This window comes from Paramormyrops kingsleyae, chromosome 7, assembly GCF_048594095.1.
Source record: "Paramormyrops kingsleyae isolate MSU_618 chromosome 7, PKINGS_0.4, whole genome shotgun sequence".
NCBI lineage: Eukaryota > Metazoa > Chordata > Actinopteri > Osteoglossiformes > Mormyridae > Paramormyrops > Paramormyrops kingsleyae.
This window is the reverse complement of record NC_132803.1, coordinates 25,330,207-25,357,509: the sequence shown is the minus strand read 5'-3', so window position 1 is coordinate 25,357,509 and position 27,303 is coordinate 25,330,207. Positions and strand designations below refer to the sequence as shown.

The 27,303-nt window shown below is 43.7% G+C and overlaps 1 protein-coding gene across 1 annotated transcript; it reads right to left on the bottom strand.

Moving 5' to 3' along the window:
• Positions 1 to 10,387: 10,387 nt before the first annotated feature.
• smad7 (SMAD family member 7) lies at positions 10,388 to 26,999 on the bottom strand. Its single transcript, XM_023792102.2, has 5 exons — positions 26,867 to 26,999; positions 25,394 to 25,851; positions 24,514 to 24,567; positions 21,114 to 21,185; positions 10,388 to 11,249 (listed from the first exon to the last, which is right to left on the bottom strand). The coding sequence occupies exons 1-5, from the start codon at positions 26,980 to 26,982 to the stop codon at positions 10,711 to 10,713; spliced, it is 1,239 nt and encodes a 412-aa protein (XP_023647870.1). The 5' UTR covers positions 26,983 to 26,999; the 3' UTR covers positions 10,388 to 10,710.
• Positions 27,000 to 27,303: the final 304 nt, after the last annotated feature.

Sequence of the window (27,303 nt, the reverse complement as noted above, 5' to 3'; positions counted from 1 at the left end):
ACAGAACTAGCTACTTCGACTTATGCTCAGAAAATACTGAAGTCTACAGTGACAACCAGAAGGATCACATGCCATGGCAACCAGGTGCAAGATGCGGCTCAGAGAGCTAAGCCTCTGTGCCTGTGATCGGAAGTTCACTGGTTTGAGCCCAGGCCTTGACAACATAGTTATGTCTGTGGGCCCCTGAGCGTGGCCGTTAACCCACAGCTCCATTGGTGCTATTGTAGGTGGCTTCCTTTTGCTGCCAAGCTTGCTCTCACCTACATGTGTGTCATGGAGGGCAGGATGGGGGAGGTGAAATGTTTATTTCAATAAAGTGTATTTATTAGTATTCAGTGCGCTGCATAGAGTGATGTGAAATAACGTTTCCCAGACTGTGGTGCTGCATAATACATAGACTGATGTGAAATAACGTTTCCCAAACTGTGGTGCTGCATAACACATAGAGTGACGTGAAATAACGTTTCCCAGACTGTGGTGCTGCATAACACATAGAGTGACGTGAAAGTACATTTCCCAGCCTGCGGTGCTGCATATATACATAGAGTGATGTGAAATAACGTTTCCCATACTGCAGTGCTGCATATATACATGCAGTGCATGGATAGACAGGACAAGTGCAGAGGGGGGAAAAAACCACGTTAACAACAATGCACTAGTGAACAGTCATGGAATGTTTAGAATGAGCAGTGATTGAAGCAGAACAGCATGTAAGTGTCAGTAGTAAGTAAGTATCAAAGATAAATAATGAGTATTGGTGACAGAGCAATAACGATGCAAATTGCATTACAGACAGGCCCTGGATGGCCTGAATGCCTGGCTTACAGACGACTCCAACGAAATACAATGGTTTGTAACAACAAATGCACGCAGTGCTTTGTGATGCTCATGAAAACATTGTGCGGCTTTAGTAGGGCGTGGGCTTGAGGCACAGTGCGTACTGTATGTACTTACTTGTATTATTGCTGCATAATCATTATTGTCATTATGCGTTAGGAGCCATCCATCTCCTAAACATCAAATAAGAATTCCAAGCTAAAATTGCCATATATACATATGTATGTATGATATGCATTATACATCTGCGTCTGTGTGTGTGCGTGTGCGTGTATGTATATATATATAGAGCAAGGAGCTCCATAATCTCTGCACCTCTTCCCGACTATATTTATGCTGCACACTTTCCATCTTGCACTTTACACACATATAACACTATTAAGTGCAACCTGCAGTTGTTGCACTGCGAGGACTGGTTCTGAGTGTTGTATTACTACATGTATTTTTCCAACTTACCCACATATTTGACGTAAAGACAGACTTAGGGGTCTGTACAGCTCTAGAGCAGCAGACGTGAAGCAGACCTTAGTGTGAAGAGCCTACAGCTCCACTTGATCACATGTGATTCTCCATTTGCTGTTCTCACTATACGAATTGCTTCCTTTTGCTTCTAATCTGCTGAGAGTCTAAGACTGCATGAGTGACTGTGTATATATGTCAGCGGCCCGTGATGGACTCGATTCCCCTGCTGTGTATGTCTGTACCTAACTGACTGATCGATGCATTGATATTTAAAGCAAGTAATCATTTCTGAAGGCTTGAAATAAATAATAGTATATTTTAAGAAGAGCTGCGTGATGAAGGGCATATGTAAGGATCAGGTTATTGTACCAGCACTGCAACATAGATACGACAAGGTTCATTTGCTCTTTTTAAGATGCCTCCTTTTTTAAAATAACTTTTTAGATGATTATGCACCTGGTTTGTCGGCAATGTGACACTCTCCATCTTCACACATGCTGATATAGGTCCAGTGCGAAACCTCTGTGTCACACTCATGGTGGGTCACAAACGACAAAAGAATGTGAACCATCTGAGATCGGAGCCAATTATTTTCTTTTTATATAATGATGTGAAAAATAGAATTCGAAAATGGTGAGTTCGATCACCGCAAATGCCCTGGTGATAGAGAAATAAGGACTCAGGTTTGAAGATTCCACTTTAACCTGAATATTATTTGCAAACACCCAACTCGTCTGCTTTTACGTGCGAACATATCGGATTTTTATCCCAAGGCAAGGACAGGACATGGCCGTCTATGTATGAGCGGGATGGAGCAAGCTTGTGTCCTTATAATGGGGAGGGTGTTTGCTTGACTCCCTGCTGCACTCCTGTCAGACACTTTAATTAGACAAAAGATGTGGATTAAAGGAAGCCCCCAAGGAAACTTCAATATCTCTTTGTGGAAAATTGATTTATGGTGTATTAGCAGGAGCAGCAAGTAGCCTTAGCTGCCACATACCCCTTACTCCGGTGCCCTGGTGGTCCCCATCCTAACTGAAGCACAAAGCAATGTGAGGCGGGACCCCAATACCACCCGGGTGGTGAGTTTGATAGGGGATAGAAAATTACCGGCTGCCATATCCTTCAGAACCTGAGCCTTCAATGAGAAAGACAAGAACTCTTAGAGATGGGATTTTCCTCTGGACCTTGGTTCATTTTGTGTGTTAATGGAAGTTTTAGTGCAAATCAGTAGGTGATAAGTTCATAGCCACACGTTCCCACATATATGTATTACCTGCTTCGCAAAAGATTCTGCGAAATAAATAAAATGTAAAAAATTTAATACATTCCAAATATAAAAGCAGTTTGGCTTCCTGTATAATATCAATATTCCCTCCTTAATTCCATATTTAATCATACTTTTATGAGAAAGCCTCGCCCATGTATATAATCTCTTCATAAAAGAAATGTTTCTTTTTTTATATAGGTTACCATATGTACCATATACCATATAAGAGACGTACACCATGCATTTTGTACATGATTTGTGTTTTGTGTTACTTTGGCCTCTGTGGCATTTGAAAACAGGATCCACGCTACTTTCTGTGGTTGAAAAAAAATTATATTCTGGCAGGACTGACAGGTTCTATGCAAATTGACTAGAGCTCATTCTCGAAATATAGCTGGACATTAAATGAAAAAAGCTGCTGTCTTACTTTCTCCCAGCCCCTAAAATGCCTTTACACATGCGCTTGCTGAGAGGAAGCATTTTTCCCCCACTTTTTATCTTGTTTATCTTCTAAATAGGAGAGCCTCTGTTTGTGCTGGGCTGCTGGGCTGCTGGGCTGGGATTGTTTCTGCTCTGGGGGGGGGCACGCAGTCTGACTGGCACCAAGGGTGCCCACTGGCCTGCCTGCCTGGCCCCCGCCCCGACTCCAAGACAAACAAACGCAGACAGGGTGCTCCCTAATGCCATTACCGCACCGTTTATGCCAGCTTGATTGAATTCTGCTTTGCTAGAGCAGAACATTCATAAGCTGCCGGGCCAGAATAGACGAGTAGCGCTGAAAATCGGTCTTACCTGGATTCATCACATCTCTAAAGGAAATCTTTCTAGTAATTGATTAGTAATAATTTATAAAGTAACTGATACATCTGTAAAATACTAATATTGAATTAGTATTTCTATCATGATCAGATTGATCCGGGATCAGCTCCGAACCCCCTGCAACCCTGAATAGGACAAGCAGTTTCATTTTGACATTGAACTGTGAATGCAATTAAAAAAACTAAAAATGTTACTTTGGATAGTTATGGTTAAGGTTAGGGGTTAAGTTCGTCATTGTTGGGGTTAGAGTTTTCCCCATAGAAATGAATAGAAAGTCCCCACAAATAATTACAAAACTGTGTGTGTGTGTGTGTGTGTGTGTGTGTGTGTGTGTGTGTGTGTGTGTGTGTGTGTGCGTGTGTGTGTGTGTGCGTGCGCACCATGCGCTGATGAACTGGCATCCCATGCAGGGTGTCCCCCAGTCTTGGCCTCAATGCTGCCTGGGATTGGTTCCAGGCCCCCTGCCCTACCACGGCCCCAGCCAGGATAAGCAGATGAAAGATGAACAGATTCACCAGAGTTTACCCAAGTTATGTATTTTTTGCACAATGTTTATGCATGTTTACTTTTAAAGTTATCCATTTCCTGCAACTGCTCATCCAAGGTAGATCCAGAAAATTCAGTGACTAAGCCTGATGTCTTTGAACTGAGGGGGTCACCCCATAAAAACACCGTACTCACAGAAATCACCACTGTTATACTAAAATACCAAGAAATCCAGTACACAGCTCTCTATTTTACTGGGACAACTCCCCGTTTCACACTGCTGTAGTAACTTCATTAGGAAGCCTGGCTTTGGGCTTCAGCGCCATGATATGGTTCTTTTTTAATGTATGATCATGATCTGCCACTGCAGACTTTACAAATGCATGTTGTATTTCAAATGTACCTTTCATTACTCTAGTAACTTGAAAATTTAGCATTTTGTTCAAATCATGAAAAAAAAAATTTGCAGGATACAATACTTCTTTGCAATACCCTTATTTTCAAAGTATATCAAATAAGTATAATTTACAGTGTTGTGCAGACCGTGTTCAGTATGGCATAAAAAAGTAACACATTTATTCACATAACGTGGAAGCAGTACTTACTAAACCCGCACTGACCTGCCATGTTTATGTAGGTTGTCCATGTATAAACAGCTATTCCAGTACTGAGAGAGAATCATACACTAGCTGAATTAGTACTGAGATAATTTATGATAGTTTGTAAAAATGAACCTCGTCTTGCCTTTTGTTCCAGTACACTTACATAGAAGTACATTAAAAACTATATCAATAGCCGTCTTCCTCACTAAAATTTGCAATAAATTATATTAATTTTTTTTGCATGCAATAAAATCGAATTGTCTAAGGAATTTGCAGTCTCAGGGAAAAACGAGCGCAGATCCATGAGGGACATTTAGTTACTTTTCCACAAATACTTTCGGCGTGTCCGAAATGGCGGCCATTTATTTTTTCTTGACCTTATATACTGAACAACAGACAGGAAGTCATTGTGGTATTGCCAGTGCATGAACTTTAAAAGCACACTGATTCCATTCATTATTGCTGTTGCTTTTTCATAGGAAGGCATCTGTGCGGTCCAGTTCCCTAATCCCCATGCTTTCTTTTAATAAGCGTTCCCAGAGTAAACTGGTGCACGAAAACAGATTAACCGCAACTTCAGTAAGGGAAATCCGACTGCAGTGTTTGGCCCCAGCTAATTAAAACCCCACCCTCTCTCCTGCGACCATTTCCTGGAATGTGCCCACATCAGTGTGTTGACACAAAAACTGCCATTTGAAATAGCCCAGAACACTTAAACTCGCGTTCAAAACATGTGGTTTGTGTGACTTCGTATGGAATAGTCCATCATACTGGCATGCATGACAGACAGTAACTGGCAGGATTTCCTCCAGGAGCAGTGGGGCTTTCTAATTCTAAGCCAGCAGGCCGGCGGCGGATTATTAAGAGCAAGCTGAGTGCCAGTGTCTCTCCTCTCTGTCTGCCGTCTTCTTCGGCTTCAGCGTCTTCCACCCCCACGACCTCTGCTGAAACTGAACAGAAACACATAAAACTGCTTAATCTCCCCCTGGCAGAATGCAGGGGGGGGGATGGGATGGCCTTTGTGTCTCCTGTAGATGCATGCTTCGCCACAATCACCCGGAGCAGCTCCTCCTCTCATTTGACCCCCAAAAACACACACGGCCCATTCTGAGCGGCTAATCCCCCACCCCCACGGCCAAACCGGTGATGACCCACAGATTATTTTAATGGCCTGTTTGTTGAGGGTCAGGGCACCCACCCAGAAGGCTTTGAATTGACACCATTGTCATTCCTAGTGGGAGGTGTTGATGTGTGTGTGTGTGTGGGGGGGGGGGGGGCTCTGCCTGCTATAGTGCTAGTGCCTTCAGGTAGTGGTCTTCCCTTCCACCACATCCAGAATGCAGCAGAAAACTATCGCACCATCTTCCTAAGAATGACTTTCAATATCATGACACTCTGTGTCGGATTTCTTTCAGATTTTCCTGCATGGTTTTACTTTAATACGTGGCCCACAAAGAGTAAATGGATGGACGTCTGCATGGACAGCAATTTTGGGTACAGCTACCATAGAAGTCCCTCTGGAAGGCTGGCGTCCTTAGACTCGGTGCCTGTAATTCTTGGGAAATATGGCGGGTTTTCCTTCTTAAGATCCGGCCGCTCTGGCCGCTGAGGGCTTTCATCTTGGACATCCTATTTGGATGATTCACGAGCGTCAGTACAAACAGCACCGTGCCCCAGTCGAGGTTCACTCGGACGACCTGGAATGGCTCATGGCTCCTGTTTGTTTGTGTTGTCTTGTGCTTTTTCAAACATGTTCGTCTATGATCAACAGATCCGACCACAGGCACGGCTCAGCCGCGGAGAACCTCGTTTGTCATGCGATCTTTCATTTGGGATGAGCGTGAATGACCTGTGGAGCCGGGGTGGACTCAGATTGCATGCTGCCACGCTGTGTCTGCTCGTGCTATTAAAGCCTGCAGAAAAAAGTCCATTTTATATTTACATCTACCTTACATTTACATTATATTTACATTCGCTCCTTACTCATGCACCATGCACTTTATTGGAGCTGTGTTGCATATATCTGGTTTCCCTTTTTTTCTCTTTATTCCAATAAAACTTTACTGCTCCTTATTCATTACATACTTATTATAGTGTTGCTTTATGTCTTATTACATTTCATTAATTCTTACTATTGATCACCTTGCATTTCACTGCAGGTTCCAGTTGGTCTGTATACCTTGCGTGTCACAATTAAGACCTTCGGATCTTTGTGTTTAATTTGCAGATGCCTCTGTCCAGTGTGGAGTACAAAAGAGGCAGATCATACATCTCAACGATATTTGGCAACAGAAACAAGAAAGATGGCTTTAAGGTACTGACCCCCAACTACTTTTGCAAAGTAAAATGCAGATTGGACAATACAAATACAAATAATGTATATATAATTAAAAATATAAACAGCATCAGTGCAAAAATAAAATCAGCAGGGACAGCAAAATTTAATATAGGATTGTAAATATAGCAATAAGGTAAATATTTGTGTCGATATTGATGAAGACAATGGAAGGAATTCAAAAACCACAGTGTCTAGTTATGTGGTTGGAGGATTTGCAAAAATATGTTAAAAACATGCTATGCTTTCAACAGAGATGGAGAATGAAGGTCACGTGAGCATCTGGGTGGACTGTCGCTCAGTCCGTGTCCTGGTGCTGACTTCAAAACAAAGATCTCATGCTGAGATTAGAGTTACACTAGTGCAGCATTTGTGGCACAATCCTGATGTTGCCTTGCAGCTCACCGTCCATAAAAAAAGAGACGAAGTTCATGCACTGAATCCATAGAGCTCTCCTGCTGAGTCTCCCTGAAATGTAATTAGGGTTATAAGAAATCCTGAATTTAAAACACGATAATGTTACACCACTGATACCCGTATTTTCTGTCTCAGGGTTTAAAATCCTGAACAGTAATATAGTATATTTCCATTGATTTTGGGAGAATAGATTTCAAGTGATGGCTTAAAATTAGTATGCATTTTTTACTGTATATAACTATAGATTTCTGTTGACTTAAACATGATGTTTTTCAAGTGAGTAACATATCGACACCCTTGGCTTTTATTTCATTTTAATGGTGTTGGCTGCTGTAGTTGCACAGCTGGATAGTCTGGGGCTGGAATCACCAGGGACAGGATCGTGCCATAACGTTAGTGCCAGTGAATTAACCTGCAATGCAAATGAGATATGACCTACCAAGCAGGTACACTTCAGAATATTGATACCTCTTTGTTATGGGGTTAGCAGAAAATTATTGTAAACCATGATCATTTCATCATGAATTACATGGAAAATCGTATCCTTTGTGACTGAAATTCGAAACAGTGTTTAATGAGTTTAGATTTTTGAAACTGTTTCAGAGCATTCTAAAAATGTGCTTAAATTCTTAATCCCTTGAACAAACAATCACATTATTGCCCCCAGGACAGTGCATCATACTCTAGGTATGGATACTGCGTGGGGAGATTTCAGGCTCCTCCTCTCGCTGTCATTGCCTGAATATTATGGAAATCTTTTTTTTCCTAACCCAAGATCCAAGACAATAAAGGGATCAAAACCCAGGATTTCATTCCACATAAACTGCTCGTTTTTTCAAAATGAACTGTGGATCTCCAAATTAAATATTCATTCTCCATTCCCACACTTAATATTTGACTAAAAATATAGTTTCAGATGCTTTGTATAATTTTTTGGCAGCCATTTTGTAATTGTGGGATGTCTGGAAAAAAATCAAAGCTAGAATACTCCTGGAAAATAAATAGCATTCATATGAAATTCCAATGTAAATTTAGTGTAATATTTCTATTGTAGTGGGTTAAAACAATATGGCATTTGAAAATCACTTTAAAGATGTTTTTAAAATCCGGTCATATGCCTTTTCTCATAAAACATTAGCTTATTTCTATAGTCTTTTATATAAAAAATATTTGCAGTGCCTGTATAAAAATATTTGCCCACTACAAGGCCATTCCTGGTTTGAAATGTAGTGGACACTTCCATCACCACAGATTTTTAGATTGTATATTATTGTTGTATATTATTGATAAGCAATTGGAAGAGACAGAAGTGAGAACGGATGCATTCCTGCTTCATGATCAAAGTGTAGCATTATAGGTATTTTTTTAAATCAGTTTCTTTAAATTTGCAAGACTGGGGTTTGATTTTCAAGCCTTCAGACAAAAACAGTTAGAAATGTAATGACTGGAAAAGAAAGACATTTTCTCTCAATGACAAATATAAACTCGGCAAAGCTTATGATAAACCAACAAAAACAAGCCAAGGAGATGCAGCAGCAAAACCACAGTAAGCTATATTTTATATGCAATACTGTATTATAGAGAATTTGAGTTATACAGTTCAGTGATTTAATATGTACAGTACTATAATCTGAAAATTGTTGTAAAGAGCTGAACTGTATTTTGAAAGTCAATAAAATTCTGTAAATAGTGATGGTGTCTGTTCTATTACGATGTATTCATTTAATAAATATACATATGTCAGTTAGATGGTAATCTGCCTGAGACATATAATGAAAAAGCAAAAAACATTGGTTATAATGATCATCCACTTATTGTGATCAACTTCACCCAGAAGACATGATCACTATAAGTGGATCCCGGGGCATTGGAGGTAATTATGGGGTATTGGAGGTAAAGTGGAACTTTTCTTTTCAGCCTGCAACATGGGCGTCGTTTGGTCCGTTGTTGGGTCCGTCAGGTCTGACATTGGGTCTGTCATTGGGTCCAATCACAGGTAAACTTGGCTTAGCCCGTGATCTTTTCAATAACTAGAAATTCCCCTGGCCTGCAATATCTGTAGCATGGTCTTTGCTTTCATTCATGGTGAATTTATGGACTCAGAATGTATGTCCTTCATAACAATCTATAGATTACTGGAAAACACAATATTTTCAACTTGCTGATACTTAGTCTGGAATTAATCCATTGCTTTTGTGCTTTTATAATTAGAAATTAAATAGATGTTAAATGTATGCAATAATTACAACTCAACACAATTTTTTTTCTTTTGGAAAAGTGAATATGGCGAAGTTTGGGATATAAAGCAGAATCACTAGAAAGAGTATAAAATTAAGGTAGAATACAACATCAAATATCCTTCTTGAGGCAATGCAAGAAACACTGGAAATCTTGCATCTGGGGTAATAGACTTGTTTGTGTATTGCTCATGCTTTTTACAAGGTGGCCTGATGACTCAGTGGTAGCTACTGTGGAGCTGACAGATTTGTGGGTTTGATTCCTGTGCCTGTGGGCTTTCCTTGCTCTTGCCCTTGTTCATGCTTCCCCTTTGGCTGCCCCAGTTTTGCCTGGTAGTCTCCATACACATGGCTAGGTGTATTGGAGTGTGTGTGTGTGTGTTCGTTGCCCTGCGGACAGCCTAAAAGCCCCCTGTCATCCTGTCCTGCGTAGGCAGTCAGGCTGCCAATTTCACCTTAGATAGCAGACACAGATATCAATGCGCACTTCCAGACACACTCTTCCCTAGTCAGTGCATTTGGTTGAACATTTTGTCATACCTTTATGACAAAAAATACATTTCAGTTCACCAGCTAATCAACTTTGCCTTTTCTCAACAGTTTTGTTAAGTTTGAGTGCACTTTTCTCCAGGCCTACTGGAACTTTCTGTCCATTTTATACTGAGCACGAGACATAAAGCAGGGCTCAAAAGACTGAAAATTTTCTCAGTTTTGAGATTTCTGGAAAAAAAACAATTTTCTTTGATAACAGAGGTAAGATACACAGCATCTGGCTATATTTGTATGTATATTCCAGTTATTCCAAGTTGGTTTGATAACTTTATAGATGAATGGTTGGAATTTTTAGATGAATTTTTATGGGGAACTGTAACATATCAAACTAAAAGCCTGCGCTAATAGGAAAAACAACATGCCAGTCATATTCATTTAGCATTATTTTTAATTTTGGCATTTCCTTGTTTTGCATTTATATTAAGCAAAGTGCATTTTATTTTTTTTTTTAAATCAACACATTGCACAATACATAAATAATGATGCATATAAAACGTCTTCATATTTACAAGTAATAATATATTTATATATAACATAAAATACATTTCTGTTTTTGTTTCACTTAATTAAATTTTTTGTCATTTGTCGAACAAGAGTTCATACTGCCCCCCCCCTCCCTACTTCTTCTTCTGAAGCCCCCCCCTCAAAAAAACAAAAAAATTGGTAGAGGAGCTGGGAGAGAGGTTGCCGCCGCTATCGGGTGTTGAATATGACCTCCAGCCAGCAGGGGCAGCTGCTAATAAACTGCCGTGTGTAACACTGGCCCCAGCCCTTGACGAAGCTGATCTGTACAGTGAAGCCTGTACGAGGCTGCTGCGTGAACTCGTGGTCGTTGGGCCGCCGCAGGCTGCCCGCCTTCTCGTAGTCGAAGGCCTTGATAGAGAAGCCGGGGAACACCTTGTGCACCAGCAGCGTCCGCGAGTCGGGATTGTCCAGTGTGGCCGACTTGATGAAGATGGGGTAGCAGCTGCGGTTGTAGACCCACACGCCGTCCTGCTCGCGCGTCAGCTGGATGCCGTAGCCGATCTTGCTGCGCACCATCTGCACCAGCTGGCTCTTGTTCTCCGAGCACAGCTGCCCGAGGCAGAAGCCGTTCCCCTGAGGTAGGTCGTAGAAGATGTCCAGGGAGGGCTCCTGGACCGAGTAAAGGCGCCCAACGCGGGTCTTCTCCTCCCAGTATGCTACCACACACCAGTGCGCGCGCTCTCCCGACTGCTGGCGAGCCTGGGAATCTGGGCAGAGGAAAGTGGGGAGGCATCGTTAGCGTGGTAGCACACTGACAGAGCACACTGACAGAGCACACTGACAGAGCACACTGACAGAGCACACTGACAGAGCACACTGACAGAGCACACTGACAGTACCCAGAGCACACACCACCAGTAAATACCAGAAAAATGTGATTATTGGTGCTGGGATTCCACTGACGTTAGATATCTGATTTTGGGACTCTTCTGTTCTGGGTGCAGCTAGAACAGCAAAATTCTACAACTGAACAAACAAAAAAAAAAAAAACACCCTTCCTTTCAAAACCTTTACATCATCACTATTCAAAATTATTCTACATAACCATGGACTGACTGGTGTTATACCACTACTCTTCCGATTTAAACGTAAATTCCACACATATGAAGCGTGCTGAAAAGCCCTTTCACCTATACACAAACATCGCCTTCGCATCCTTAAATTTTGCCATCTTGGAAACAGTGGAGGAATTCTTGGAATTCTTACAAGAAAAGCAGCCCAAGACACTGGAAGGCAAACGGGGATCGCGGCCGTGTTTACATAAGCGTTAATGCTTATCTTCTGTCTGGCTTCTTTATTTTCGCTGCAGGCTAGTTAACAATGTTCTGACGTCAAGCGTGCCATAAATCTGTCCCAATCATTGTTTTATGGCAGGTTGCCTCATTCTACATCAGGAAATTATAAGTAATAGGTTTAATATTTCAGTAAGGGGCTAAAAGGAAAGTGGAATACTCAGAAAGCAAATAAAACGCAATTCTTCCCTTGGAAGGGCGAGGGGGGGTGGGGGGTGAATGTTTTCGCTTAAAGAACATCAGACAAGGGGGTGATCGCTACTAAATTAATCAACGTGTCCTTTTGAGATGCGCCTTGTCTGGTGTTTTTCTAAAAGTGTGAATCCTGTTAACACACAATTTGGAAAAGGAAGGCATTTGTGGGAGTTAGGGGTGTTGGTGTGGAACCACACACCATTAACAGAGAGAGAAATGGCACAGAGACAGATTGGCAAACGGGCCTCCTCCTTATGCATTTGTTAAAAGGCGCAGGGGCAGATCAGGTCTATACCCTGCAGCACCCCCCCCAAAAAAAGCATGGCGGCCACACTGCTAGCAGCTGAGTTTCTTCCCCCCTCATGTGCCTCATGTTGCCCTCCTTCCATATCTCTATCTCACAGAAATTTGGCCAGGAGCTTGACGACAAAGGAGAGAGGAGTGTGCAGCTATGAGACTGACATAGGAAGTGTACCTATTTAATTGGCCTGCAGTTCATCCTCTTCCTCTCCACCTAAGACTGTCAGCCATGCCTCAATACGTCCGGTTTAGTATGGCTAACCTCGCACAACCTGAAAGGTCCATGTTGGGAATTTCAGGTCTAGAAGCTACAAATCCAGACCAAGATTTTGTTTCTACCAACCAGTTGAGCATAAAGAGTCACATTCACAGAGTATTTAACTGGTCGGTAGGAATAAAATCTTGGTCAGGATTTGTACTTTCTGCACTTAAAATGCCCAACACAGACCTAGGACGTATCCGTGCCATATTTAACTCCGTTCTGTAAGTTCTTCAGCTCTTTTCCTCGAGCTTCTCTCAATATTTACATAATTAAATCTATCAGCTAACAAGTAAATGCAACACTGTATATCAAAGACACCAATCCTGTTGTTGAGTGCATGAATGAAGCAGGGATTTGCGAGGGACCCACTTTTCCATAAAAGTAAAAAAAAAAAAACACAAAAACATGAAAAACAGGGAAACATGCACTAAACACAACAGGTGGTGCTTTGAAGTTGACGATCTGAGGAATTCTTTCACATCCAGGTCCATCATACGCACTAAAACCTTAAATAAAAAAGGATAAACAACATCCTCCGTCAGCTAAATCACAATATTGTTCCCTGTTCTGGATCAGTAGTCTACACTTGCTCCAGGCTTTATTTTTGCATTGTTCCAGAGGCATTTGCAGCTCCACAAACACTCCTTGCACTGAGAGTCTTGTAAGAGAGGGAGCCTTGCTGTCTCAGATAATCACATGGCTTCCTGTCAGGGCTTGTCGTGGGTGTGAGGGATCCTCCAACAACCTGGACTCATTTTTTTCTTCTTTTTCTTTAACAAACACAGACCAAGCACACCAGCCATTCCCGGAGGTTTCCATGAGTTGCAGAAAAAGACTCAGAAGTCGAGAAGACCCCTTAGGCAGCACGAGCTGGCCAGGTAAAGAAGAGCCCCCCCCCACCCCCAACACACACACACACACACACACACACACACACACACACACACACGGCCTGTCATCCCAGCTCTCATTGCCGGGTCACGCTCTCACGTTTTGCGGTTCTGTGATTGGCCGGCTGACAGACTATTTTAGCTCGATCCAATGCCTATCATTCTGATGCAGCAGGGCAGGAATGCACGCCAGATTAACAGTATTAAATAAGATTATCAATGTGTGTGTGTGTGTGTGTGTGTGTGTGTGGGGTCAGAAGCAGACAATTGGTGTCATGCTAGGCAATCTGAGTGCACCGTCGTCTACTGGGAAGTGAGAACCTCGACTTCAGGGGGGCTAATTTTGGATCCGCCAAGCCCAGGTTTCTCCACACAATTTCCCCTCTCACATGAAGCAGACATGCCAAAGACACGCACCATGGGGAAATCTGCTGAAGCGTTTCATGCAGTCAGATAGTAAAACAAGCATGCCGCGAGCTATCTGCAGAGATCGGAGGGTGGGGGGGGGGGTCGGGTCATTCTAAAATTTGGCGGGGGGGGGAGGTTAACAGCAAAGCTGTATCAGGGATCTTCTTAGTTCCCATCATCCTTTCAGTTTTGCCAAAAATGACGGGGCTTGACAAAATCCTCAAACGTGCACTTCTGCTACCAAGGCTCTCATTCCGACTTCCCACAAGCCTCGGGGCCTTGGGTGGGACTCTCCAGTGCATGACGGGATCAGCACGGCGTTTCCACTAATTTAGTGTCACGTCTTGCTCTAAATTGGTACCTTCCTCTGCTTTTGGGTGTCGTTTGTTTTGCTGCCGATGTGTGCGTGCGTGTCTCTGTTCAGATTAGAATGGAAGACCCACTGATGCAAACTTTCCAGCAAAAAGCATTTGAATGAAAATATAAATTGGGGGACAGCCTGCCCCCATATTCTCTATCCTCTGTTTTTTGGCTGTTTAAAATTCTCTCTTTTTTTTTTTTTAAATCATCCAATTTATTTTTGAACTCAGATTGAAGTTTCAACCTGCAATTTGTCAATAATTTGACCAATGTGACCTGCTGTGTGTAACAACTGAAGATTAATCAAGTGCTCTGTTGCTGCGGGCATATTGCTAGTCAACAAATTAGCTTGTGACAGAGGCACACGGAGCGATGTTCTGAGAAAAAGCAACACTCCCCCATGGGACTGGAGACAGCTTGCTGTCTGGAAGAGTTAATGATTACTGCTGTCTGGGCCTACACTGTGATCTGCTTCAGGACACGCCAACACAGAGTCACGCAGCCGGGCAAAATGTTTTTATGGCTAAAATGCTACTGATCCTTCAGAAGAGCAGTACTAGCCAAAGATGCCACAAATTACTGACGAGTTGAAATATACTTTTCTTTTGAAGTGATACACAAAATTTCAATCTTAATATAAGTGTCTATTCTCAAAACAAACAGTATATTTGTGAGTGCAGCCTAATCCAAATTAGCATACGATAAACAGTCTAGCTAGCCGGCCACTAGCTGGGTTAGCGCACGGAAAAAGACATCACTGTCCCCCATAGGATGTCGTTTTTTTGAAGCCAGTTAATAAAGGAAGTTCTAATTAGGGAAGGGGGGGGTTGCAAACAAAGAAGATGCAAGTCCCTTTTCCTTTGTTCCAGAAACAGAAAACCACACCCTTGCTGTAGGAATGTTTCCAAGCGGGAAATAGCTGGAATTCTTTGGTTGTTTGTTAATACAACTACAATATGAAATACTATACGTGTGTTATGGAAACACCACATATAAAAGACATTTAAAGACATATAATATGCGGGGGGGAAATTAAATTACATTTAGGTAATGCTGCTCCCTAAATACTGAATTAGCTATAAGGCAGAGTGAGCAGTCACTCACCTGCAGTGTGAAACATAACCTCCACCAATCACACGCACCAACAGATCTCTCTGTCCACACAATCCTACAACCAATCAGTGTGCTTCTTAAAACCTTCCCCCAGTACAGTCCCACCCTACATCAAGGTCTCTCTCATCATTAAGGCTCCTTCTGGTCCATTCCACTTCCATGGCAACGGGACTAGGAACCCTTCCAGGGGCCTCTCGCTACTCCCGCTGTTATCATTCCGACGCCATGTCGTTACGACTGAGCCTGAGAGGGCAGGTAATGCCTCCCAAAGCAGAGAAAAGCAGCGCAGAAGAGTAACATAACTGATTGGCTGCCGGCGACCCATCCGTCTGTGCTGGGTGCTGGGTGCCGGGGCCCACAGCGCAGAGGAACAAACAGACGCCTGCATTGTTCCCCATCCAGAATGTCAGCGATCTCCGTGGGAACCTCAGTGCAGTGCCTCTACGACAACCAGTTCAGCGAGTCAAGCACCAATCCTCCATTGTTTTTAAATAATCATTTTAATTATATTAAAAATGCCCCCCCCCCCCACACCGCTACTTTTTAAAAGGCTGCAACACAGACTGGAAACTTCAGTCTGATGGGACCATGACATGTTACTGAAAGAAAAAGTCACCGCAAGATGTCATTAAGATAACGGAGCATTGAAACTGGAGGCCCGTTCCGCTGCTGGATTAAGCTCTCATGGCTCGAAAGGAAATGGCAAGTCACATAAAAGCCGTCGCGCCAAAAAACGCGAACATGTGCACACGTCTGTATTCATATCTTTGTGGGGACTCTCCATATATTTCTATGGGCAAAACCCTACTCCCAGCAATGACAACCTTAACCCCTACCGAACTTAACCATAAGAAACCGAATATACAAGACTTTTGGCACTTTTAGTTTTTTGATTGCAGTCAATAATTGAGTTTCCTCTCATGGGGACTTAAAAAAAAGGTCCCCATAACGTCAAAACAGCAGGTTTTTAAATCGCCTTATAGGGACATTTGGTCCTCACAATGTAAAATATACCTAACACACACACACACACACACACACAGAGACACACACATACATAGACACAGACACAAGCAAGGTCCCCAGTTCTTTTGTTTGATCATTTTTTTCTGCAAGCGATTCTGTGCAAGAACCCAGCGTCTGGTTCTGAGCCCACCACCTCCAAGAGGCTCCTGTCTTAGCCTGCGGTTTGCAGCCAGGGGCCTGGTCCTCGTAAAACTTTCGGTCTGTAAACTCGGACCTGAATGTCAACACTCAGGTATCTTTACTTCCTGGGGCAACCTCAGCACCATCCTTCACTTTAATGTTGCCCCATCCGGAAAACTTCCCAGCATTTAGCTGCAAAAAACATCTCAGGCCCCTTCTGTAGCGAAACTCTGTGTTTCTGTCATCTTCCATTTCCCTTCTTATGCTGCTCTGGAGCAGCGTAATGATACTGGGTGGAGAAGCAGGAGACAGCCAAAACCAAAATTAACTCCGAGCAAAGAGCCTCCTTGGCTGCAGGTTTTGGAAAGGAAGTGGAAAGTAATGAAAGATCCTCAACTCAGTCAATTGAGCAACAGGGCTGCTATAAAATTAAAGAGAGCTGCTGCTATCCCCGCCTTGCCCCGTTTGAGGAGGGAAGAAAATGAAGACAAAGTAGTCCAGCTTGGAAAATGGAGGTATACTGCCCACTGATCAAGATTTTGAAAGTATCTTCCTGGTCTTTCATTGGATTTCCATTCTGAGGCACGGGCCTATTTCCCCCTAAGACATGATGTCATTTCCTGTGTCGCCCGTCAGCTTTTCCTGTTAACCGAAACGAGCAGGCGGCACATACGATCCTAGTTTGTTTGGTTTAAGGCTTCGGTATGGAGGGAACATGAGCCGACTGAGACGCCAAGAGCTGACTGCTGGTGGGCCCCACGGCCCCTGGAGATCGCAACTTGGGGCCTATCCTCTTACTGGGGCGGGGGTGGGGCTAGGGAACACTCCTGTCACGGGGGCAACTTCACAGGAACACCGAAGGTCACTTAATATGGCCGGCGGAGGAGACAGAGAATCCCTCGAAAGGTAACAAGCCAATTCCTATAGTTGACGCAGGCCGAAGGAAGAGCAGGAGGACGAGCCGGCATAACGGTTTAATAATAAACCAGAGACTAAATTTAACTGGCGAAGGAAGCGACTGTGACAGTAGACTGGTGGCTGGGGCCTTGCATGGGTCACTCAGTCCCATTTGAGGACGGGTACAAGCTGTTGGAGCTATTCCACCATGTCCGCTTACACAGATACCCATGGGTCACTTTGAATAAGCACCAGCATGAATTCCATCATCCTTGACCCCCCCCACTCAACAGTTACATGCTCAAGACACTTATGACTCACCAACCCCCCAGATGAACCCTCCAACCCCAGACTACCGGTGTATATATGGGACAGGGGATCTACCAAATGTTTTCGTTCAAGATGGGGAGGGGGGTCTCCAGAAAGTAGGCAGGTCTCCTTTCCTCTCCCCCCCCAGGTCCATATCTACACCAATACCCAAAGGGAGGGGCAGACTGCGAAAGAAAATTTGCCGGGTCTAAAATGCCGTCCTCCTTCAGGAACACAGGCCAGCAGGCCTGAATTGCAAAGATGTCGCAGAGGCCTGTATCCCTGTGGCCCCCGGCACTTGGGAATTTTTGCCAGAGGGCCTCCAAACTCAGACTTACAAAGAAGAAAGAGAGGTACGTGCATGCGAGCGTCATGGTTTGGTTGACTGGAGCCGTGGTATGCCATACGGCCGGGGTGGGGGGAGAGGCATTCCCGGCACTTAACCAAACATGACGGAGAACTGTCGATTAAAACACAACAATGTCCTTCGAGAACCAGAACCCCCAGACCCCACGGCTCTTTTCCGTGTACCCACGATCAGCGGCCCACCCTGGTGGGAGAAGACGACGACGAAGAAGAAGAAAAAAAAAAAAGACAGATGCCAGGAAAAAGCCCCGTGTGGCCAGAGGGACTGGAACGCCATTCGGGGCCAAGAGCTACAGACGGACGCAGCCAAGTGGCGGTGGGGCCCCACGCTCCGCTCCCGCGCCTCCCGCGCCTCCCGCTCCCGCGCCTCCCGCTCCTGCTCCAGGAGAGCCTGGCTGTCAGCCCATTCTGCGTTACAGTGCGACACTGTCACTCCGAGGCCGACGCTTAATCGCTTCCATATCCGGGACGATAGTGAAATCACTCTGTTTCCAACTTTTACTCACAAGTAGGGGGTAAGATCCCTAGCAGGGGTAGGGGTTAATGCTAAAGCCTTTGATAATTTTATTTCAAATATTTGATTCAAAATGCTGCTAGAATACAATTTAGCTGCAATTTTCCTTAAGCTACGTAATGACTGGCTTTCCTTGCAATTTCATCAATGCTTGATATATTCTCCAATTCTTGTTAAGCAAGCTATATTATTCCAATTTTATTTACAATGCAGCCTGATGGAAAACACAGGTCTTCCCCTGGTAATTTCCACTAATTATTAAAATAGCAACCCTTAACATTCACATTCAGTTACAGCTGACCCTTTTGTTCAAAGCGAATTGAGAGTAATTTGTATTTGAAGTAAAGTACGTAGTATATACACGTTTACTATAGGTCTAAACGGAGCAGTTCGGGTTGGGTCACTCGCTCAACAGAACCATGGCACATTGCCTCTTAAGTAACTGCCACGCTTCGGTTTTGAAAACTATATTCGTACACAATCAATATGGCCCCTCATACCTATTTGTTTATTTTGGAACAGATGACATATTTCACACCTTAAAACCTTAATCAAAAATAACAACAACAATGAGGAAACGGTGCGTACATTGAGTATCCGCATATCACACATAACAGACTGTGAACTGAAAATAAAGCCGCACCAACACTGATGAACGCAGAGCGCCGCGCGTGTGTCCGTGCATGACGCTCCCGTCCACACCCTGCTCCTCTGTAAATACACCCAGAGAACAACATAAAAAGGGCAGAGTGAGTGAATTAAAGGGTCAGCGCTGGGGCGCCAGGACGAGTGTGCTGCCTTTGTGTGAGCCCCCCGGGGAAGCCCAGAGAAATCAAGCCCCTGGCTCCAAGCCTGGCCCCCGCCCCTCACTGAGTCCCATTCACGATCATGCCTCACCACAGTCAGCCGAGCCAGGAAGGAAAATGGGGGGGGTGTTTGAGAGGGGGTGGGCGGGGTGTGCTCGGGAGGGGTTGTAGAGGTTTCTTTAGACTCCAGTCTGCCTTTTTTTCCACTTTATACTGGGCATAAAGCTCCTGTTTAGCTAACAGACTGGACTTCAGACCCTGTTTAGCACTGGACAGACCGTAGCTTTATGCGAAAGCTAGACGCCGCCGGGGCACCGCGCATTCGAAAGTTCAAAAATATGTATGTGTGAGTTAAATAAGTTCTGTATGGAACGTCGGCCAGAGATATTCACGTCAGCGGAGACGCCCGGGAGAAACACATTCCTGGGAAAACAAGGATAGCAAATGGCGATACTGGGACAGCCAGGGAGAGCGTGTGGTCTGAGCGGCCCGGAGCTGAGCCCGTGGATCTCCAGTGACGGACCAGCACTAAAAGTCACCCGATGCCTGACCTCCTGCCCTTACTGGCACCCCCCAACCCCTAACCCCCATCTCCACAAAAGAAAAGAGCGAGTAACACCAACTCCCATTTAGAAAAAAAATGGGGAAGGGAGGGGAAAAAAAACTTTTAAAGTTTCCATAATGAGAAACATCTGTACAAGAATTTGGAGAGCAAGAGACAGAGAGAGGGCGAGAGAGAGAGAGAGAGAGAGAGAGAGAGAGAAAGAGTGACAGAGCGAGCAAAAGAGTGAGAGGGCGAAAGAGTGAGAGACAGTCAGAGAGAGAGAGAGAGAGAAAGAGTGAGAGGGCAAAAGAGAGAGAGGGGGGCAAAAGAGTGAGAGGGCGAGAGAGGGGAGCAAAAGAGTGAGAGGGCGAGAGGGGGGAGCAAAAGAGTGAGAGGGCGAGAGGGGGGAGCAAAAGAGTGAGAGGGCGAGAGGGGGGAGCAAAAGAGTGAGAAGGCGAGAGGGGGGGAGCAAAAGAGTGAGATGGCGAAAGAGTGACAGATAGAGAAAGAGAGAGTGAGAAAGATTGGAAGAGAGAGAGAGCACTGTAGATTATCTTTTCCATTTTTGCTCGAACAGCCCACATTATGCACCCCTTCATCCATTTGCCGGGGGAGATGACAATGCTACGTAATAAAATGTACACAGTAGATGGATATAGAGCACTGAGTTTTCCCTTGTAATATTGACAGAAGCAGTAAATAGAAATACCTCCTCATCCTCTTCAGGATGACATCCATCAAAGACCACAGCCAGGAAAAGGAAAACTGCCTGAGAAATTACTAATAATTTCTGCCTGATTTCAAGAGTTCAAATGACATGCCGATACTTTTAAAAATCAAAAGATTCTGTCAGCCAGACGAACAGCATTCGGCTTTGCGACTCAGTACAACACAACGCACATGTCCAGGAGAATGACCCCAAACTTCTAATTGCAATAAGACCCCTATCAAATTGTTCCTTTTGAAATTCCAGCACCAAGACTTTGCTCGGCATAGAATACATATCAGCAGACATGTTTTCTGTATTAAATGAGCATGAAAGGCCCGTAAAAGAATACTTCAGCTTTTCAATGAAAACTCTGAGGTGGAGAAGCTGTTCTTCCTCCAAGTTCATGAGAAAGTAAGACGGACAGCCCAGCTTAGACAGTGAGACCACAGACATGTCCTACCTGAGAGCCCCACAGGGGCCGAGTAGTTTGTCTCCCCAGTTTCAGTGGAAGAAGGCACAGGGTCTGGAGAATCTGCGGGGGGGGGGACAGGTGAGGGTTATTCACACAGAAGAAGCACCATCAAGATGCCCAATTTATACATTTATCTTCGTCAGTTGAAAAATGAGACATGTCTAACAATGTATTTGAAAATTCTTAATGGGTATTAATGGGAAAAATAAAATAAAATGAAAGATTAGCTTTTGAACTAGCCAACAAAATCAAAGGTTGAGAATAGCACAGAGAGCATCCAGGAAGTCCACACCAGCCCAAGAGGAAGAAAACATCACACGAGCAAAGGAGAAATCCATAAGACAGGCATCCAGCACAATAGAACAGAAAAATCTGTCACTGACTGCACACACATATCATTCACCACTTTCTACACTCAATCCCAGGCCTGAATAGCAATAAGAGCAAGTTTCTCAATCATTATCCTAAACACCAAACACCAGCAATTACCAGCAACCTCGCTGGTACAACTGGGGTCCCCCAGCTGCATGGGACTGATGTTGACATTCAATGGCACCAACAGCTAAACTCAAACTCCCCTACGAGCACAGAAAGTAATGCGATATTTTCCCTCATCTGCACAAAGTGCTATTCATAATAAATAAACGGCATCAAGAAAATAAGAATGGAGAAAACATCTTAATGGCCTTATCAGCACAGTGTGTTGCCACTAATAGAAATATACTGTTCAGCAGGATACAGTTAATCACCCCAAAAACAATGAGGGAGAGACGGGGAAATAGCCTCAGCCTTGAACACTGTATACAGTGAATTTTCTTAATAGCAAGCTGCAGAAGAGAGGAAACTCTTTTGCTCAAAGCCCTAATGTTTAACCCTATGTTCTCTATAGCTTTTATGACCAATAGCTAATTTCCCCCCCTTATCACACAATGAAGCACGGTAAAATCTGTATTTGAGAGATGACGCATAGCCTTGCTAGAGTATTTCTGACAATAATTATGAATTGTCAAACCATTATTTTTAATGGGACTTCATTCCCTTATTTAAAATAGTTGGGGTAAAATACATATTTCTGGGATGAATTCTTTAATAAACTATAATGAACTGGAGCTTATTTAATTCATTTGCCCGATCATGTTGGGTAATGGGCACTAGGGCAGCATTTAGTCACTTCTTCAATCCGTTTCTCTCAATTCTGATGAAAACTGAACCCTCAGGGACAGCTGGCCTTGGCAATCCAATGCATCCCTCTCTCCAGTCATCTAACAATGTGATCCATGCTGGAGCTCCTTTCTCTGGCTTGGGAAACGCAGTGCTCTTTTCCTGGGCATGCCTCTTGGACCACAGGGCCGAGAGCGGCTCTCCGAGCCAGAAAGCCACGAGAAGCCAGACGGCAGCTTCAAACACTCCATGATTCATGTCGCAGGGAAGGGAAAACAAACTCACATTTCATGCTGGCGGCTCTGGTGCCGTCCAGGCTCAGTCGTCACTGAGAGGAGAACATACCGAATTCATGTCTGTAAAAGCACCTTGTATTCCGCCATACTGATTTCAGGTCTTGCGCTAAATAAATTGGTGCAGATACCAAACACTGCTGGATACATGAGAAAAAAATATACTGTTGACCCTTAAGAAACCAACACACTGATCCTATCCCAGATGAGTCAAACCATTACACTGACCCACTCATCTACTGATCTCAAAAAATAAAATAAAAATATTAACAACAACAATAATGCCAGTACTTCCCAGACATTCACCAGAACGCTTGGACGTTTCATTCAGGGAAGAGCAGCCCGACAGCTCTGATTAACCGTGCTTCATTCATGCGTGGAGGATCATGGGACATGTAAATAACATAGCAGACAGTCCATTCAGGTGAGGAGATCCTGCCCCTCCTTTCCCGGGATCCCCACACGCTCACATGACAGCGTCAGCACCGCCTCTTAAAACAAAAATGAAAGTTGCCGCTGCCACTTCCCCTTTCTTGCCGCTGCCTATTGTTCTGAGGTTTCTTTCTCCTCTGTCCTCAACAGCGAGACAGGGAAGCACGGCATGAGTCAAAGACCATGGAGACATTTCTTTGTCAAGCTCAGTGAGCTTAACTTCTATTTTCAATTGTATATTGATACATTTCTTTTGTATGTAGCTGGTCTTTTTTCTTTATTCATTTTTATATGGATTTGACATAATAATTGATGTTACTCATACACACAGCACTCTGATTCTATGTGATAAATGGTTAAGCCCAAAAAGAAACCTTACTAAAAAAAATTATAATAATAATAATAATAATGACATTCCAGGTGTTTTTTGCCAGTAAAGTAATATGTCCAGGCACATTTCAGTTTTTGCAATTATTTTCAGGCTAAATATATCAAGGATTAAAGTCCCTCAAGTTACAATGAAGAATTGAATATTAAATTAGACAAAAAAAAAAAATCTGGTAATACAATATATTCAGCTTGTTTGACAGCCAGCAATGTCACGTAAACCAGAACAGGACAAGTAAGCATATGCATGGCCCAGAATTCTCACTGACCCTAAAAGTTAGCATAAAAGAGCCATTAAAGCATATGGCGTGCTTCCATTTCTGCACACAGCCTAAATCCACGCTTCTGAATGGGTTATCTAGAGCTTCGCCGCCGCCAGCAGACATACAGGCACGAACATGCAAGTTACCCACACAAATGTCTGACCAAAAAAAAAACTCAGCCATCGGAAGATCAATTCGACAGATAAAAGTCGGCGCAGTGTCTTTGTGCCTCTCCCCTGTGTGATCCACATTTCCGATTTCCGCTAAACCCCCCCCCCCCAGCCCAGCCATGAGGCCCCGGTCTCCCTGTGCCCCCGGTGCCAGTGCAGTTTATCTACCCTGCCAGGTCACCCGTCAGCCAGAAGTTTGTGCAGACAACCACTCCAGGGCTGGTGCCAGCCAGAAATGGGTCCGGGCCTTGGCCGGCGTCCACGCTATTACAGGGTCCTGGCCGGCCAAAGGCGCTCCCGGCTCCCATAAATCACATCTCATGGTGGACCTCGGCTTCATAATAAAGTTTAAAAGCCCGTCTTTAGGAAAACACGCAGCCTTGCTGCTTAGGCAATGTAAAAAGTACAATCATTTTTAAAATGGCCACGGAAATTCTGGAGACATCAGATTTGTTTTATATATACACACACACACATATGTGGACATATATGGATGTATTTGTTTGTATGTGTATAAAAACAAACATTTTAACCCTTAAGGATTTTATAAAAGTACCTATAAACTAATAGGACGTAGGACCAAACAACCAAAGCCAAGACCTAACGCGCTATTCAGATACCATGCCAATGATTTCCTAAACTGAAGAATATATGCTATTTGGAGACTGATTAGAAAACTTACCTGGTGGTTTTAAAAAGTCCACGGGGTATCGTGAATAGGGAGGCGGGGGGGACTCTGCAATGAAAAGGGCACATGAGGAGGCATGGCTGTGCGTGAAGGAGAGGCAGAAACTATGATAACACTTGGCATTCTTCTTGAAAACTGTTTGTCTTAGCTGTGAGGGCCGGAGGCAGGGCGGAGAGGCGGCGATCGCCTTGATATTTAGCAGGCAGATAAACGAGGGGGCGCCTGGCGCCAGTCTCCCGTCTATCTGGGACTGGGGCAGGGAGATACGGGCCTCTTTTGGCTCAGGGAAGTGACTGTAAAAGCGGCAGCAACCTCATTTACAAACCGCCGCTTATTCCGCCCATTCCCTCTTCCTTAGCGATATTATGAAAACGAATAAATGTGCTGCTTGTGTTTTATAGCAAGAGCCCGTTTAACAGCACGATTAATAAAAATCTATATCAAATATTACAACGTATGAGCAATCGGCGATTTACATTTTGCTCACAATTACTTGCTTCATGTGTTCTTTTAAAAAAATACATGGTGATGTTGCTGTTTTACGTCTAAGCATGTAATTAATTCACATTAACGTAATATTAAATAATTTACCTATTTGCAGTACGCGGTAAATAAGCGAAAAGAATATCAGCGGCTGATCATAGCCATAAAATGAACAGATATTAATATCTTTATTTCTACTTTGAATCAGAAAATAAACTTTTTTTAGCTTTCACCTCGCTCTTTACAGGCAAGGGGTATTTGATCTTTGATACCTTGCTGTAGTAGTAGCATAACAAACTGTGCCATGTACTGACATTATACCATCTTAACATCTCCGTATCACATTGGATACGTGATATTAATATCCACATTATATTTGCAAGGGACTTACCTAATTCACAAAGCCGACTCATATGGTGCGGATTGCAGCAAACAAGTTCTGGGTTAATTTTCCCATAGGATTCACAGCAAGAAAGCCTCTTTAATTCCGAAGAGTGCCTGAGATCCGGCCACCTGAACACTTTATAGAGCAGCAAAGGGAGCGAGTACGAGTGCTGACCCAGTTTGGAGTCCACTTTGCTGGGCAGGAGAAGACAGGGGCTCCTGACGCCCCCCTTCGACTCCACCGCCTGCAAAAGCGCCTCTAATTGTTTCTCTTTGATTTTTTTCAGGATCGAGTGGGTCAATACTTTTAATTCAGCCTCCGCTCCAGGGTTAGATTTGGAAACCTTAGTCGATTTGCCCATGCAGCAGCCCTTGGATCCATGCGTTCGAGTATCCGCCTCCCCGTCGCCCTCGACAGGCGCACGGCTCCTCCAGAGTCGCCGGACGAGCCCCGATCGTTTGGTCCTGAACATGCGGGACGAAAAGAGGGTTTCCCGGCTAAAAAACGAGCATGATGTCCGCAAATCATGAAGGATCCGGGATCCGAGTCCAAGCAAAGACAAGCAGCCTGAAATGATCGTACGGAAAAACTGGGGACTTGAGCAGCTAAGACAATCTGTAGCATACGCCAGTCTTCAGTCTAAGATATATCCCTTATACGAAAGGACGCTTTCAGAAATGTGCTAATGTGCACCGACGATATACTTTGGGGTAGTTGCAGAAATAATAATGCAGAGTGTAAATACATGTATCTTTTAAGTTATAAACATTTAGTCGGACAGCTACATAAACTGTACATGCACGCAAAATACTGTTCAATGCAACTGCAACATGCAGTATACAGACTCCACTGGTAATGTTTAGCTAATTATAGCTAACTACAATAAACGCTACATTCAGTCATGCACTTTCTTCTGAATGATTTCAAACACTGTAATGTGTATTTACGTATACGAAATCACGGCATACAGATTACTATAGTGCCGGTTGGAATTTTTTTTAAGTAGGGTTAAAAAAAATTAATTGCACAAAGAAACATATCCATTCATAGCCAAGCTTGTCCTGCGTTCATAAAAGAAAAATTAAATCCACAAAATCTTCCAAGACGCCAGCGAACATTAACCGGTGCAACAAAAGGCTGCTGTCTGTCTTCCCCCCCCTTGGCTTTTAACAATTATCAGCTATATCCGTATTACGATATTGAGATCCGCAACAAACATTGTAACTGTTTTCAGAAAACCAGGGGGATTCTTTCCAGCAGATCAAAAAAGAAAAAAAAAACGCTCAAGCAAAATCCAAGACTAGTCAAAATCAATCTGATCGAACAGAGTACTCGCGTTTCCTATAAAGACATTTATATTTCGTCCCTTTAAGAGCGGTGCATCTTTTATATATCCTTATTTCGAGTTATCCGACTTCTTTTAGGTGAAGTTGAGGCGTCTGTGTATATAAAAAAAAAAGCAGAAAGTTGAGTGCGTACAAAGAGGTGATGCGATCTTCAGAAGTGGTTCTGCCTGCGCCGCGGATGGCCGAAGTGCCCTTGCCTTCCCCCGGCCGCCTCTGTGCGCTCGCAGCCGCCGCGGCTCCAGTGCGCATTGGCGCGCCCCGTCACGTGGGTGTCTAGACACTCTGTCGCTTAAAAAAAAGTGATTGTGTTGCGCAAACAAGAGATCAAGTGGCTCGCCGCTAGATAGAGAGAGAGAGAAAAGTTACATTAGCCCAACTTGTAAATAGTTATTCTCCAAGAGAAAGACATTTTTCATAGGTGGGCTCTGAGCATTTTTATGGTGAAGGAGAAGGGGGCGCCAGTTTTACATAGGTGAACATAACGCTAAATAGTTTAAACTTGTTTAGCTGTTTATAACATAAAAAAAATACGAAAAATATTAATTTTGAGAATCATGCATTAAAAAAATG

Bases quoted from the DNA above. Each gene is read 5' to 3' on its own strand.
- smad7 (XM_023792102.2), bottom strand. From the start codon at position 26,982: ATGCGCACTGGAGCCGCGGCGGCTGCGAGCGCACAGAGGCGGCCGGGG. The intron at 21,186-24,513 runs GTAAGTTTTCTA...CCCCCCCCGCAG, and splicing joins GGACTTTTTAAAACCACCAG to ATTCTCCAGACCCTGTGCCT. The intron at 11,250-21,113 runs GTAGGACATGTC...TCCTCTGCCCAG, and splicing joins GGCCCCTGTGGGGCTCTCAG to ATTCCCAGGCTCGCCAGCAG.